Raw genomic sequence first — 17,477 nt, forward strand, 5'->3', positions numbered from 1 at the left:
ATCCACTCCCGCTCCCCGGCGCCGGTCTACTATCCACCACCCTGGCAACCCTCATTACTCCCACCTGGCAACCATCGTTACGCACACCTGGCAACCATCATTACGCACACCTGGCAACCCATCATTACACACACCTGGCAATCCATCATTACACACACCTGGCAACCATCATTACGCACACCTGGCAACCCTCATTACTCACACCTGGCAACCCTCATTACTCACACCTGGCAACCCTTATTACTCTCATCTGGCAACCCTCATTACTCACACCTGGCAACCATCATTACTCACACCTGGCAACCCATCATTACTCACACCTGGCAACCCATCATTAAGCACACCTGGCAACCCTCATTACTCACACCAGGCAACCCTCATTACTCAAACCTGGCAATCCTCATTACACACACCTGGCAACCCATCATTACTCACACCTGGCAACCCTCATTACTCACACCTGGCAACCCATCATTACACACATCTGGCAACCCATCATTACTCACACCTGGCAACCCATCATTACTCACACCTGGCAACCCATCATTACTCACACCTGGCAACCCATCATTACTCACACCTGGCAGCCCATCATTACTCATACCTGGCAACCCATCATTACTCATACCTGGCAACCCATCATTACTCACACCTGGCAACCCATCATTACTCACACCTGGCAACCCATCATTACACACACCTGCACTGCATCATTAGACACACCTGGACTTCATCACCTCCCTGATTACTCCTCCTTTATCTACCACTCCCCAGCATCACCCTTCAGAACGTATTGGTTCAGTTTTCATGTCCAGACGCTGCTCTTGTTTTGTGTCAAGCTTGTTCATTAGTACTATTAAACTCTGCTCTTGTTTTTTGTATCGCTCTAAGTTCGTTGTTATAAAACTCACCATCTGCTTTCTGACTTCCTGCCACTACGATACATCTACACATTTTGTCATGGGGTGGAGGCAAATGTTTGCAGATTATCGTACAACAGACCACGTATTCACCCTGCACACCCTAACTGACAAACAAACAAACCAAAATGAAGGCAAAGTCTTCTCATGCTTTGTTAATTTCAAAAAAGCCTTTGACTCAGTTTGGTATGAGGGTCTGCTCTACAAATTGATGGAAAGTGGTGTTGGGGGGGGAAACATACAACATTATCAAATCCATGTACACAAACAACAAGTGTGCGGTTAAAATTAGCAAAAAAACACCGATTTTTATTCCCCAAGGGTCCGGCGGGGTGAGACAGGGATGCAGCTTAAGCACCACCCTCTTCAACATATATAAATTAATTGATGAGGGCACTAGAACAGTCTGCAGCACCCGGCGTCACCCTACTAGAATATGAAGTCAAATGTCTTCAGACTCTACAAATACAAATTCCATCTAGACACTGTTGCCCTAGAGCACACAACAAACTATACATACCTTGGCCTAAACATCAGCGCCACAGGTAACTTCCACAAAGCTGTGAACGATCTGAGAGACAAGGCAAGAAGGGCATTCTATGCCATCAAAAGGAACATAAAATTAAACATACCAATTAGGATTTGGCAAAAAATACTTGAATCGGTTATTAAACCAATTGCCCTTTATGGTTGTGAGGTCTGAGGTCCGCTCACCAACCAAGAATTCACAAAATGGGACAGACAGACCTGACTCTCAAGAGAAGACAGGCTATGTGCACACTGCCCACAAAATCAGGTGGAAACTGAGCTGCACTTCCGAACCTCCTGCCAAATGTATAAGAGACACATATATCCCTCAGATTACAAAAAAAATATATTTACATTTTGATAAACTGCCATATCTATTGGGTGAAATACCACAGTGTGACCAGATTTGTGACCTGTTGCCACAAGAAAAGGGCAACCAATGAAGAACAAACACCATTGTAAATACAACCCATATTTATGTTTGTTTATTTTCCCTTTTGTACTTTAACTATTTGTACATCTTTACGACACTGTATATAGACATAACATGACATTTGAAATGTCTCTATTCCTTTGGAACTTGTGAGTATAATGTTTACTCTTCACTTTTTATTGTTTATTTGTGTGTCAATAAGGGTCCCGTCCCCCACCCCATACAGAGGCCCATGGGTGTGCATATGCTCATACATGTGTTTGGATACTGTATGGGTACAAAAGCCTTTTGTTGATGGGTAGTGTGTATAGAGATCCCTACAACAACAAGTCACAGCCCAGGTGGACCGGACCAGGCATCAGAACTCAGTTTGTAACCTCGTATGCATGGACATCCACACAACCAAAACAACAAGAGAAATGGCCCCATCCGCCCAGACAAAACCCCAGAGCACACAGCCCAGTCCAACCATACCCCCAACTCAGAACAGCAATCCCTAGAACTCAAAACTCGGGAACTCAGAACCTAGAACTCAGGAATCAGAACTCACATGGTCTCTGTGTGCTCCTTGGCTAGACAGGGAGCCTGTCCATCTTCCAGGGACTGCTCAGCTCCCATTCTCCTCCTCTGCTAGATCTCCCTCAACCCCACTGTCCTCCTGCTGCGCCCCAGCCCCCTCTTCATCTACCCCTCCCCCTCCTCCTCTTGGTCTGAGCTCCTCTCTGCTTCCTCTCCCACTGCCGGGAGGAGAGGAGAGCACACTTACATCCAGAGAAAAGATTTAGGACTGATTCCGTCTCTCACTCCGTCCACAGCATATGTTTTATCTTTCGCTCTCTTTCTCTGTTCTGTTAATCCTTCTCTCTCTTCTCCTGGAATGGTTCCTTGTTTTCTTCTCTTCGAGTCTCGTTGCTTCTCTCTCTCTCTGTTGTTATGGGTCCTTTTTTTCACAGCCTCTCCTCTAGTCTCTCCGTCATTCTCCGTAGATGTATCTGTCTACATCACAGACTGTCTCTGTCTGTCCATGAGGTAACAACACCAAGAGCGTAGAGTGATGCAGCAGAAAGCCAAGAGATTAAATCTTCCACCGGAGATAAACGGACAAAAAAACGCATGAGAGGGATACAATTATATTCTCTCTCTATGTCTCTCTGACGCGCCTGTTTGCTGTGTAGCTGCTGCTCTCTGCCTCCTCCCCCTCTCCTCCTTTCCTCTCCTCTCTCTCTCCTCCTTTCCTCTCCTCTCTTTCCCCTCCTTTCCTCTCCTCTCTCTCTCCTCCTTTCCTCTCCTCTCTCTCCCCTCCTTTCTTCTCCTCTCTCTCTCTCCTCAGCTTCCTCTGAGAGACCAGAAGCCTTTAAAAACTCGAGCAGCTTTTTACCGTCTTCTGCTCCGACTGTGCAGGGCAGCAGTGACAAGAGCTCTCTCTCTACCTCCCTTGTGGCTCTTTCCCACACCCCCTCTCTCTCTCTCTCTCTCTCTCTCTCTCTCTCTCTCTCTCTCTCTCTCGCTCTCTCTCTTTCCCTCTCTCTATCTCTCTTTCTTTCTCCTGTCAGAATAAGGACATATCATGTCATTGTGTGTGTGTCTCTCCTTTTCACACAATGGAAGCTTCCAGCTCAGCTCCAGAGGTAAAGAATGGAGCCTGAGAAAGTGGAGCTATTATAACCCTCCCCTTTCCCTCCCCCTTTCTCTGTTTCTCTCTCTCCCTCTACCTACCCTCTCTCTGTCTCTCTCTCCCTCTACCTCCCCTCCATCTCTCTACCTCCCCTCCCTCCCTTTACCTCCCCTTTCTCTGTCTCTCTCTCCCTCTACCTCTCCTCTCTCTCTCTCTCTCTCTCTACCTCCCCTCTCTATGTCTCTCTATCCCTCTACCTCTCCTCTCTCTCTCTATCTCCCCTCCCTCCCTCCTCTCTGTTTCTCTCCCTCCCTCCCCCACCTCCTCTCTACCTCCCCTCCTCACCACCTCTCCTTCCCCACCTCCTCTATCCTCCCTCCCACCCCACCTCCTCTCTGTTTCTCTCTCTCCCTAACTCCTATCTCTATAATGCTCATGTGAACTCTGTCTATATCGGTCACACAAATGACAACACGACTCTCGCCCTCCAATAACCTTTTCTATCATTTTCAAAAGATGCATCAAACATTTGCCAACAGCCTCAAATGACATCACTTCCACCAGGTGTGGCTGCTAGGTTATGGACATAAATGTAGCATCACCACATGCGATGTCTGTTTCCTCTCTTGTTGATCCCTAGCAGCGATTCCAAAGGAGCCCTCGCTCTCTTCCCAGAATAGACATGGATACTTTAGTGGTGCCAACCCTGTCTCAGTCATCTCATCTCTAGCCACTCGGCTGGATCCCTAGGGACCAGGGCTGTTTTAGGTGGAGATCTCTCGGGCTCAGTCATCTCATCTCTAGCCACTCGGCTGGATCCCTAGGGACCAGGGCTGTTTTAGGTGGAGATCTCTCGGGCTCAGTCATCTCATCTCTAGCCACTCGGCTGGATCCCTAGGGACCAGGGCTGTTTTAGGTGGAGATCTCTCGGGCTCAGTCATCTCATCTCTAGCCACTCGGCTGGATCCCTAGGGACCAGGGCTGCTTTAGTGGAGATCTAATTTACTGGCACTCTATCTGTCTCACCACTACCATACATCAGAGACTGAATATTACATTGTGTGTGTGTGAGCAATGGGACATTAGACTGGTGGAAATTTATCCTTTTGTCTGATGAGTCCAAATTTGATATTTTTGGTTCAAACTGCCGTGTCTTTGTGAGATGCGGAGTAGGTGAACGGATGATCTTCTCATGTGTGGTTCCCACCGGGAAGTATGGAGAAGGTGTGATTGTGCTTTGTTGGTGACACTGTCAGTGATTTATTTAGAATTCAAGGCACACATAACAAGCATGGCTACCACAGCATTCTGCAGCGAAACGCCATCCCATCTGGTTTATGCTTAGTGGTACTAATATTTGACTATCATTTGTTTTTCAACAAGACAATGAACCAACACACCTCCAGACTGTGTAAGGGCTATTTGACCAGGGAGAGTAGTGGAGTGCTGCATCAGGTGACCTGTTCCCCCACAATCACCCGACCTCAACCCAATTGAGATGGTTTGGGATGAGTTGGACAGCAGAGTGAAGGAAAAGCAAGTGCTCAGCATATGTGGGAACTCCACTAAAAACTCCTCTAAAATATTACATATATTTTGATTTGTTTAACACTTTTTTGGTTACTACATGATTCCATATGTGTTATTTCATAGTTGTGATGTCTTCACTATTATTCTACAATGTAGAAAATAATTTTAAAAATAAAGAAAACCCTGGAATGAGTAGATGTAGTTACTATCTTGTCTCATCGCTACAACTCTCGTATGGGCTCGGGAGAGACGAAGGTCGAGAGCCATGCGTCCTCTGATACACAACCCAACCAAGCCGCACTGCTTCTTAACACAGCGCGCATCCAACCTGAAAGCCAGCTGCACCAATGTGTCGGAGGAAACACCGTGCACCCGGCCCACCACAGGAGTCGCTAGTGAGCAATGAGATAAGGATATCCCTACCGGCCAAACCCTCTCTAAACCGGACAACGCTAGGCCAATTGTGCGTCGCCCCATGGACCTCCCGGTCGCGGCCGGCTGCGACAGAGCCTGAGCTCGAACCCAGAGTCTCTGGTGGCACAGCCTTAGACCACTGCGCCACCCGGGAGGCCCCTGAAAAATAGTTTTTATCTCAACGAGATTAACTAAAATAAATTAATAAATATTTGATGTTATTGTCTTTTCCAGTTGAGGAGGAGTCTCACCAGGAAGCTACAGAGAAGGAGGTAGAGAGGATTCTGGGATACCTGCAGGGCTACTTCAATGATGACCGTGAGTCATGACTGTTGTCTAATAATAATACATTATATTTAAATAGCGGTTTTCAAGGACTGTCTATTTACAATTGTATAAAGGAAAACACAAGACAACAGAACTAAACAGAAAGGAATGAAAAATATGAAACAGATTAGGGCTCAAGGAAAAGAAAGGTTGTGATGACTCTGACTCTAGCTATGACTCTGACTCTAGCTATGACTCTGACTATGACTCTAACTGTAGCTATGACTCTGACTATGACTCTGACTCTAGCTATGACTCTGACTATGACTCTGACTCTAGCTATGACTCTGACTGACTCTAGCTATGACTCTGACTCTAGCTATGACTCTGCCTCTAGCTATGACTCTGACAATGACTCTAGCTATAACTATGACTCTAGCTACGACTCTAACTCTGACTCTAGCTCTGACTCTGACTATGACTCTAGCTAAGACTCTGACAATGACTCTTGCTATGACTCTGACTCTAGCTCTGACTCTGACTATGACTCTAGCTATGGCTCTGACTATGACTCTAGCTCTGACTATGACTCTGACAATGACTCTGACTCTAGCTATGACTCGGACTCTAGCTATGACTCGGACTCTAGCTATGACTCTGACTCTAGCTATGACTCGGACTCTAGCTATGACTCGGACTCTAGCTATGACTCTGACTATGACTCTGACTCTAGCTATGACTCTGACTATGACTCTGACTCTAGCTATGACTCTGACTGACTCTAGCTATGACTCTGACTCTAGCTATGACTCTGCCTCTAGCTATGACTCTGACAATGACTCTAGCTATAACTATGACTCTAGCTACGACTCTAACTCTGACTCTAGCTCTGACTCTGACTATGACTCTAGCTAAGACTCTGACAATGACTCTTGCTATGACTCTGACTCTAGCTCTGACTCTGACTATGACTCTAGCTATGGCTCTGACTATGACTCTAGCTCTGACTATGACTCTGACAATGACTCTGACTCTAGCTATGACTCGGACTCTAGCTATGACTCTGACTCTAGCTATGACTCGGACTCTAGCTATGACTCGGACTCTAGCTATGACTCTGACTCTAGCTATGACTCGGACTCTAGCTATGACTCGGACTCTAGCTATGACTCTGACTCTAGCTATGACTCGGACTCTAGCTATGACTCTGACTCTAGCTATGACTCTGACTCTAGCTATGACTCTGACTCTAGCTATGACTCGGACTCTAGCTATGACTCTAGCTATGACTCTAGCTATGACTCAGACTCTAGCTATGACTCTGACTCTAGCTATGACTCTAGCTCTGACTATGACTCTGACTCTAGCTATGACTCTGACTCTAGCTATGACAAACTGATACAGAACAGATTGTTGTTGTACACAAAGGGTAATGGTGCAGTACACAAACAGAGCTCTATGGTCCTGATGGGATTGTCACTGTCAGTCGATAGTTCACAGCCCTAGGGCAACGATCTAGTGGTCACTACTAGAAACATACAACTGAAGAGAAATCATTGATCCACAAACAGACCCATTTTACAGTAATTAAGCTAAATAGGTCACGAAAGACAGAGGATAGAAACAAAACAGTCAAAAATATAGAAACACTCAGAGAGTAGGCAGCACCACGCAGGTCCCTCACACACTCTCGGAGAGTAGGCAGCACCACGCAGGTCCCTCACACACTCTCAGAGAGTAGGCAGCACCACGCAGGTCCCTCACACACTCTCAGAGAGTAGGCAGCACCACGCAGGTCCCTCACACACTCTCAGAGAGTAGGCAGCACCACGCAGGTCTCTCAAACACTCTCAGAGAGTAGGCAGCACCACGCAGGTCCCTCACACACTCTCAGAGAGTAGGCAGCACCACGCAGGTCCCTCACACACTCTCAGAGAGTAGGCAGCACCACGCAGGTCCCTCACACACTCTCAGAGAGTAGGCAGCACCACGCAGGTCCCTCACACACTCTCAGAGAGTAGGCAGCACCACGCAGGTCCCTCACACACTCTCAGAGAGTAGGCAGCACCACGCAGGTCCCTCACACACTCTCAGAGAGTAGGCAGCACCACGCAGGTCCCTCACACACTCTCAGAGAGTAGACAGCACCACTCAGGTCCCTCACACACTCTCAGAGAGTAGACAGCACCACTCAGGTCCCTCACACACTCTCAGAGAGTAGGCAGCACCACTCAGGTCCCTCACACACTCTCAGAGAGTAGACAGCACCACGCAGGACCCTCACACACTCTCAGAGAGTAGGCAGCACCACTCAGGTCCCTCACACACTCTCAGAGAGTAGGCAGCACCACTCTGGTCCCTCACACACTCTCAGAGAGTAGGCAGCACCACGCAGGTCCCTCACATACTCTCAGAGAGTAGGCAGCACCACTCAGGTCCCTCACATACTCTCAGAGAGTAGGCAGCACCACTCAGGTCCCTCACACACTCTCAGGGAGTGGGCACAACCACGCAGGTCCTTCACATACTCTCAGAGAGTAGGCAGCATCACTCAGATCTTCTGCTAGCCCCTCAGCACAGATCGAGGAAGTTATAAATGTTTCAAGCGAGGCAGGGAAGAAGACGTTATTTCTATGGCAGGTGTTTGTAAAAGATTCATAACCTTGGTGTGCATGGTGAATGTAGGTCACTAGAGTCCCTGTGATTTAAACAGCAGATGTACAGAGTTGGTTGTTAGTCCATACCAGGGCCAGGTTGGAAGAGAGCCTATGGTTTCTTAGAGTCCTATATGGATAATAACTGACTGCCAACAGCATACCACCCTGCAACCAGCAGCATACCACCCTGCATACCACCCTGCAACAAACAGCATACCACCCTGCAACCAGCAGCATACCACCCTGCATACCACCCTGCAACAAACAGCATACCACCCTGCAACCAGCAGCATACCACCCTGCATACCACCCTGCAACCAACAGCATACCACCCTGCAACCAGCAGCATACCACCCTGCATACCACCCTGCAACCAACAGCATACCACCCTGCAACCAGCAGCATACCACCCTGCAACCAGCAGCATACCACCCTGCATACCACCCTGCAACAAACAGCATACCACCCTGCAACCAGCAGCATACCACCCTGCATACCACCCTGCAACCAACAGCATACCACCCTGCAACCAGCAGCATACCACCCTGCATACCACCCTGCAACCAACAGCATACCACCCTGCAACCAGCAGCATACCACCCTGCAACCAGCAGCATACCACCCTGCAACCAGCAGCATACCACCCTGCAACCAGCAGCATACCACCCTGCATACCACCCTGCAACCAGCAGCATACCACCCTGCAACCAGCAGCATACCACCCTGCATACCACCCTGCAACCAACAGCATACCACCCTGCAACCAACAGCATACCACCCTGCAACCAGCAGCATACCACCCTGCAACCAGCAGCATACCACCCTGCAACCAGCAGCATACCACCCTGCAACCAGCAGCATACCACCCTGCATACCACCCTGCAACCAGCAGCATACCACCCTGCAACCAGCAGCATACCACCCTGCAACCAGCAGCATACCACTCTGCAACCAGCAGCATACCACCCTGCAACCAGCAGCATACCACCCTGCAACCAGCAGCATACCACCCTGCAACCAGCAGCATACCACTCTGCAACCAGCAGCATACCACCCTGCAACCAGCAGCATACCACCCTGCAACCAGCAGCATACCACCCTGCATACCACCCTGCAACCAGCAGCATACCACCCTGCATACCAGCAGCATACCACCCTGCATACCACTGCTGGCTTGTTTCTGAAGCTAAGCAGGGTTGGTCCTGGTCAGTCCCTGGATGGGAGACCAGATGATGCTGGAAGTGGTGTTGGAGAGACAGTAGGAGGCACTCTTTCCTCTGGTCTAAATATCCCAATTCCCCAGGGCAGTAATTGGGGACACTGCTCTGTGTAGGGTGCAGTCTTTCAGATGGGATGTTAAATGACTGTTCTGACTCTCTGTGGTCACTAAAGATCCCATGGCACTTATCGTAAGAGTAGGGATGTTAACCCCGATGTCCTGGCTAAATTCCTAATCATCCCCATTTTACAATTGGCTCATTCATCTCCCTTTTCCCCAGGTCGTTGCTGTAAATGAGAATTTGTTCTCAGTGATCTTTCCTGGTAAACTAGGGGTTAAATAAAATGAAGACGCTAACTCACCTCACAGATGAAGAAGTGAGGAACATGAATATTCAACTAAGTCCTCGCTTTAAGTACCTACATAAAATCCTGTATAACTACTGTCTATACACACATCCTATATAACTACTGTCTATACACACCATCCTATATAACTACTGTCTGTACACACCATCCTATATAACTACTGTCTATACACACCATCCTATAATAACTACTGTCTACACTGTCTATACACACCATCCTATATATATCTACTGTCTATACTGTCTATACCCACCATCCTATATAACTACTGTCTATACTGTCTATACACACCATCCTATATAACTACTGTATATACACACCATCCTATATAACTACTGTCTATACACACCATCCTCTATAACTACTGTCTACACACACCATCCTATAATAACTACTGTCTACACTGTCTATACACACCATCCTATATATATCTACTGTCTATACTGTCTATACCCACCATCCTATATAACTACTGTCTATACTGTCTATACACACCATCCTATATAACTACTGTCTATACACACCATCCTTATATAACTACTGTCTATACTGTCTATAAACACCATCCTATATAACTGCTGTCTATACTGTCTATACACACCATCCTATATAACTACTGTCTATACTGTCTATACACACCATCCTATATAACTACTGTCTATACTGTCTATACACACCATCCTATATAACTACTGTCTATACTGTCTATACACACCATCCTATATAACTACTGTCTATACTGTCTATACACACCATCCTATATAACTACTGTCTATACACACCATCCTATATAACTACTGTCTATACACACCATCCTATATAACTACTGTCTATACACACCATCCTATATAACTACTGTCTATACACACCATCCTATATAACTAACTACTGTCTATACACACCATCCTGTATAACTACTGTCTATACACACCATCCTATATAACTACTGTCTATACTGTCTATACACACCATCCTATATAACTACTGTCTATACTGTCTATACACACCATCCTGTTTAACTACTGTCTGTACACACCATGCTATATAACTACTGTCTATACTGTCTATACACACCATCCTGTTTAACTACCGTCTGTACACACCATGCTATATAACTACTGTCTATACTGTCTATACACACCATCCTATATAACTACTGTCTATACACACCATCCTATACAACTACTGTCTATACACACCATGCTATACAACTACTGTCTATACACACCATCCTATTATAACTACTGACTATACACACCATCCTATGTATCTACTTTCTATACACACCATCCTATATAACTACTGTCTATACACACCATCCTATATAACTACTGTCTATACACACCATCCTATATAACTACTGTCTATACACACCATCCTATATAACTACTGTCTATACTGTCTATACACACCATCCTATATAACTACTGTCTATAAACACCATCCTATATAACTACTGTCTATACTGTCTATACACACCATCCTATATAACTACTGTCTATACACACCATCCTATATAACTACTGTCTATACACACCATCCTTTATAACTATTGTCTATTCACACCATCCTATATAACTAACTACTGTCTATACACACCATCCTATATAACTACTGTCTATACACACCATCCTATATAACTACTGTCTATACTGTCTATACACACCATCCTATATAACTACTGTCTATAAACACCATCCTATATAACTACTGTCTATACTGTCTATACACACCATCCTATATAACTACTGTCTATACACACCATCCTATATAACTACTGTCTATACACACCATCCTACATAACTACTGTCTATACACACCATCCTATAATAACTACTGTCTATACTGTCCATACACACTATCCTATATAACTACTGTCTATACTGTCTATATACACCATCATAAATAACTAATGTCTATACACACCATCCTATATAACTACTGTCTATACACACCATCATATATAACTACTGTCTATACTGTCTATACACACAATCCTATATAACCACTGTCTATACACATCATCCTATATAACTACTGTCTATACCGTCTATACACACCATCCTATTATAACTACTATCTATATACACCCTCCTATATAACTACTGTCTATACACACCATCCTATTATAACTACTGTCTATACACACCATCCTATATAACTACTGTCTATACTGTCTTACACACCATCCTATTATAACTACTGTCGATATACACCCTGCTATATAACTACTGTCTATACACACCATCCTATATAACTACTGTCTATACTGTCTATACACACCATCCTATTATAACTACTGTCTATACACACCATCCTATATAACTACTGTCTATATACACCATCCTATTATAACTACTGTCTATACTGTCTATACACACCATCCTATATAACTACTGTCTATACACACCATCCTATATAACTACTGTCTATACTGTCTATACACACCATCCTATTATAACTACTGTCTATACACACCATCCTATATAACTACTGTCTATACTGTCTATTCACACCATCCTATATAACTAATGTCTATACACACCATCCTGTATAACTACTGTCTATACTGTCTATACACACCATTCTATATAACTACTGTCCATACTGTCTATACACAGCATCCTATATAACTACTGTCTATACACACCATCCTATATAACTACTGTCTATACACACCATCCTATATAACTACTGTCTATACACACCATCCTATATAACTACTGTCTATACACACCATCCTGTATAACTACTGTCTATACACACCATCCTATATAACTACTGTCCATACTGTCTATACACACCATCCTATATAACTACTGTCTATACACACCATCCTATATAACTACTGTCTATACTGTCTATACACACCATCCTATATAACTACTGTCTATACTGTCTATACACACCATCCTATATAACTACTGTCTATACACACCATCCTATATAACTACTGTCTATACACACCATCCTATATAACTACTGTCTATACACACCATCCTATATAACTACTGTCTATACACACCATCCTATATAACTACTGTCTATACACACCATCCTGTATAACTACTGTCTATACACACCATCCTATATAACTACTGTCCATACTGTCTATACACACCATCCTATATAACTACTGTCTATACACACCATCCTATATAACTACTGTCTATACTGTCTATACACACCATCCTATATAACTACTGTCTATACTGTCTATACACACCATCCTATATAACTACTGTCTATACACACCATCCTATATAACTACTGTCTATACACACCATCCTATATAACTATTGTCTATACACACCATCCTATATAACTACTGTCTATACACACCATCCTATATAACTACTGTCTATACACACCATCCTATATAACTACTGTCTATACACACCATCCTATATAACTACTGTCTATACTGTCTATACACACCATCCTATATAACTACTGTCTATACTGTCTATACACACCATCCTATATAACTACTGTCTATACTGTCTATACACACCATCCTATATAACTACTGTCTATACACACCATCCTATATAACTACTGTCTATACACACCATCCTATATAACTATTGTCTATACACACCATCCTATATAACTACTGTCTATACACACCATCCTATATAACTACTGTCTATACACACCATCCTATATAACTACTGTCTATACACACCATCCTATATAACTACTGTCTATACTGTCTATACACACCATCCTATATAACTACTGTCTATACTGTCTATACACACCATCCTATATAACTACTGTCTATACACATCATCCTATATAACTACTGTCTATACAATCCATCCTTATATAACTACTGTCTATACTGTCTATACACACCATCCTTATATAACTACTGTCTATACTGTCTATACACACCATCATATATAACTACTGTCTATACACACCATCCTTATATAACTACTGTCTATACTGTCTATACACACCATCCTTATATAACTACTGTCTATACTGTCTATACACACCATGCTATATAACTACTGTCCATACTGTCTATACACAGCATCCTATATAACTACTGTCTATACACACCATCCTATATAACTACTGTCTATACACCCCATCCTATATAACTACTGTCTATACACACCATCCTATATAACTACTGTCCATACTGTCTATACACAGCATCCTATATAAACTACTGTCTATACACAGCATCCTAGATAACTAATGTCTATACACACCATCCTATAATAACTACTGTCTACACTGTCTATATACACCATCCTATATAAACTAATGTCTATACTGTCTATACACACCATCCTGTATAACTACTGTCTATACTGTCTATACACACCATCCCATATAACTACTGTCTATACACACCATCCTACATAACTACTGTCTATACACACCATCCTATAATAACTACTGTCTACACTGTCTATATACACCATCCTATATAAACTAATGTCTATACTGTCTATACACACCATCCTGTATAACTACTGTCTATACACACCATCCTATTTAACTACTGTCTATACTGTCTATACACACCATCCTATATAACTACTGTCTATACACACCATATCATATAACTACTGTCTATACACACCATCCTATATATATCTACTGTCTATACTGTCTATACCCACCATCCTATATAACTACTGTCTATACTGTCTATACACACCATCCTATATAACTACTGTCTATACACACCATCCTTATATAACTACTGTCTATACTGTCTATAAACACCATCCTATATAACTGCTGTCTATACTGTCTATACACACCATCCTATATAACTACTGTCTATACTGTCTATACACACCATCCTATATAACTACTGTCTATACTGTCTATACACACCATCCTATATAACTACTGTCTATACTGTCTATACACACCATCCTATATAACTACTGTCTATACTGTCTATACACACCATCCTATATAACTACTGTCTATACACACCATCCTATATAACTACTGTCTATACACACCATCCTATATAACTACTGTCTATACACACCATCCTATATAACTACTGTCTATACACACCATCCTATTTAACTAACTACTGTCTATACACACCATCCTGTATAACTACTGTCTATACACACCATCCTATATAACTACTGTCTATACTGTCTATACACACCATCCTATATAACTACTGTCTATACTGTCTATACACACCATCCTGTTTAACTACTGTCTGTACACACCATGCTATATAACTACTGTCTATACACACCGTGCTAAACAACTACTGTCTATACACACCATCATTTATAACTACTGTCTATACTGTCTATACACACCATCATATATAACTACTGTCTATACTTTCTATACACACCATCCTGTTTAACTACTGTCTGTACACACCATGCTATATAACTACTGTCTATACTGTCTATACACACCATCCTGTTTAACTACCGTCTGTACACACCATGCTATATAACTACTGTCTATACTGTCTATACACACCATCCTATATAACTACTGTCTATACACACCATCCTATACAACTACTGTCTATACACACCTTGCTATACAACTACTGTCTATACACACCATCCTATTATAACTACTGACTATACACACCATCCTATGTATCTACTTTCTATACACACCATCCTATATAACTACTGTCTATACACACCATCCTATATAACTACTGTCTATACACACCATCCTATATAACTACTGTCTATACACACCATCCTATATAACTACTTTCTATACTGTCTATACACACCATCCTATATAACTACTGTCTATAAACACCATCCTATATAACTACTGTCTATACTGTCTATACACACCATCCTATATAACTACTGTCTATACACACCATCCTATATAACTACTGTCTATACACACCATCCTTTATAACTATTGTCTATTCACACCATCCTATATAACTAACCACTGTCTATACACACCATCCTATATAACTACTGTCTATACACACCATCCTATATAACTACTGTCTATACTGTCTATACACACCATGCTATATAACTACTGTCCATACTGTCTATACACAGCATCCTATATAACTACTGTCTATACACACCATCCTATATAACTACTGTCTATACACCCCATCCTATATAACTACTGTCTATACACACCATCCTATATAACTACTGTCCATACTGTCTATACACAGCATCCTATATAAACTACTGTCTATACACAGCATCCTAGATAACTAATGTCTATACTGTCTATATACACCATCCTATATAAACTAATGTCTATACTGTCTATACACACCATCCTATATAACTACTGTCTATACTGTCTATACACACCATCCTATATAACTACTGTCTATACACACCATCCTACATAACTACTGTCTATACACACCATCCTATAATAACTACTGTCTACACTGTCTATATACACCATCCTATATAAACTAATGTCTATACTGTCTATACACACCATCCTGTATAACTACTGTCTATACACACCATCCTATTTAACTACTGTCTATACTGTCTCTACACACCATCCTATATAACTACTGTCTATACACACCATATTATATAACTACTGTCTATACACACCATCCTATATAACTACTGTCTATACACACCATCCTATATAACTACTGTCTATACACACCATCCTATATAACTACTGTCTATACACACCATCCTATATAACTACTGTCTATACACACTATCCTATATAACTACTGTCTATACACACCATCCAATATAACTACTGTCTATACACACCATCCTATATAACTACTGTCTATACACACCATCCTATATAACTACTGTCCATACTGTCTATACACAGCATCCTATATAAACTACTGTCTATACACAGCATCCTATATAACTAATGTCTATACTGTCTATATACACCATCCTATATAAACTAATGTCTATACTGTCTATACACACCATCCTATTATAGCGTTGCTGCACAGATTTGTTCAGGTCTCTCCAGAGATGTCATATCGGTTCAAATCTAGAATCTGTCTGGGCCACTAAAGGACATTCAGAGACTTGTCCCGACTCCTGTGTTGTATTAGGCTTTGTGCTTAGGGTCGTTGTCCTGTTAGAAGGTGAACTTTTGCCCCAGTTTGAGGTCCTGAGCGCTTTGGAGCAGCTTTTCATAATGGTTCTTACTGTGCTCTGCTCCGTTCATCTTTCCCTCGATCCTGACTAGTCTCCCAGACCCCACCGCTGAAAAACATCCCCACAGCATGATGTTGGCATATAGGCCTGATTGGTGGAGTGCTGCAGAGATGGTTGTCCTTCTGTAAGGTTCTCTCATCTCCACAGAGGAACTCTGGAGCTCTGTCTGAGTGACCAACGTGTTCTTGGTAACCTCACTGACCAAGGCCCTTCTCCCCCGATTGCTCAGTTTGGCTGGGCGGCCAGCTCTAGGAAGAGTCTTGTTGGTTCCGAACTTCTTCCATTAAGAATGATGGAGGCCACTGTGTTCTTGGGACCTTCAATGCTGCAGAGATTTTTTGGTACCCTTCCCCA

The 17,477-nt window shown here is 42.9% G+C and overlaps 1 protein-coding gene across 24 annotated transcripts in view; it reads right to left on the minus strand.

The window, feature by feature from the left end:
- Positions 1-17,477, minus strand: part of LOC110499508 (transforming acidic coiled-coil-containing protein 2) — a 157,445-nt gene that overhangs the window by 93,789 nt on the left and 46,179 nt on the right. For 3 of the 24 annotated variants that reach the window (XM_090213168.1, XM_090213167.1, XM_090213166.1), the window contains exon 1: positions 2,432-3,309. The exons of the other annotated variants lie outside the window; for them this stretch is intronic. In XM_090213168.1, coding sequence (XP_090069294.1) covers positions 2,432-2,499 — 68 coding nt within the window. In that variant the 5' untranslated portion in view covers positions 2,500-3,309. Of the gene's footprint in view, positions 1-2,431; positions 3,310-17,477 lie in introns of those variants that run through there. 24 annotated transcript variants of the gene reach the window in all.

This window comes from Oncorhynchus mykiss, chromosome 20 (genome assembly GCF_057628025.1).
Source record: "Oncorhynchus mykiss isolate SJ-2025 chromosome 20, ASM5762802v1, whole genome shotgun sequence".
Classification (NCBI taxonomy): domain Eukaryota; kingdom Metazoa; phylum Chordata; class Actinopteri; order Salmoniformes; family Salmonidae; genus Oncorhynchus; species Oncorhynchus mykiss.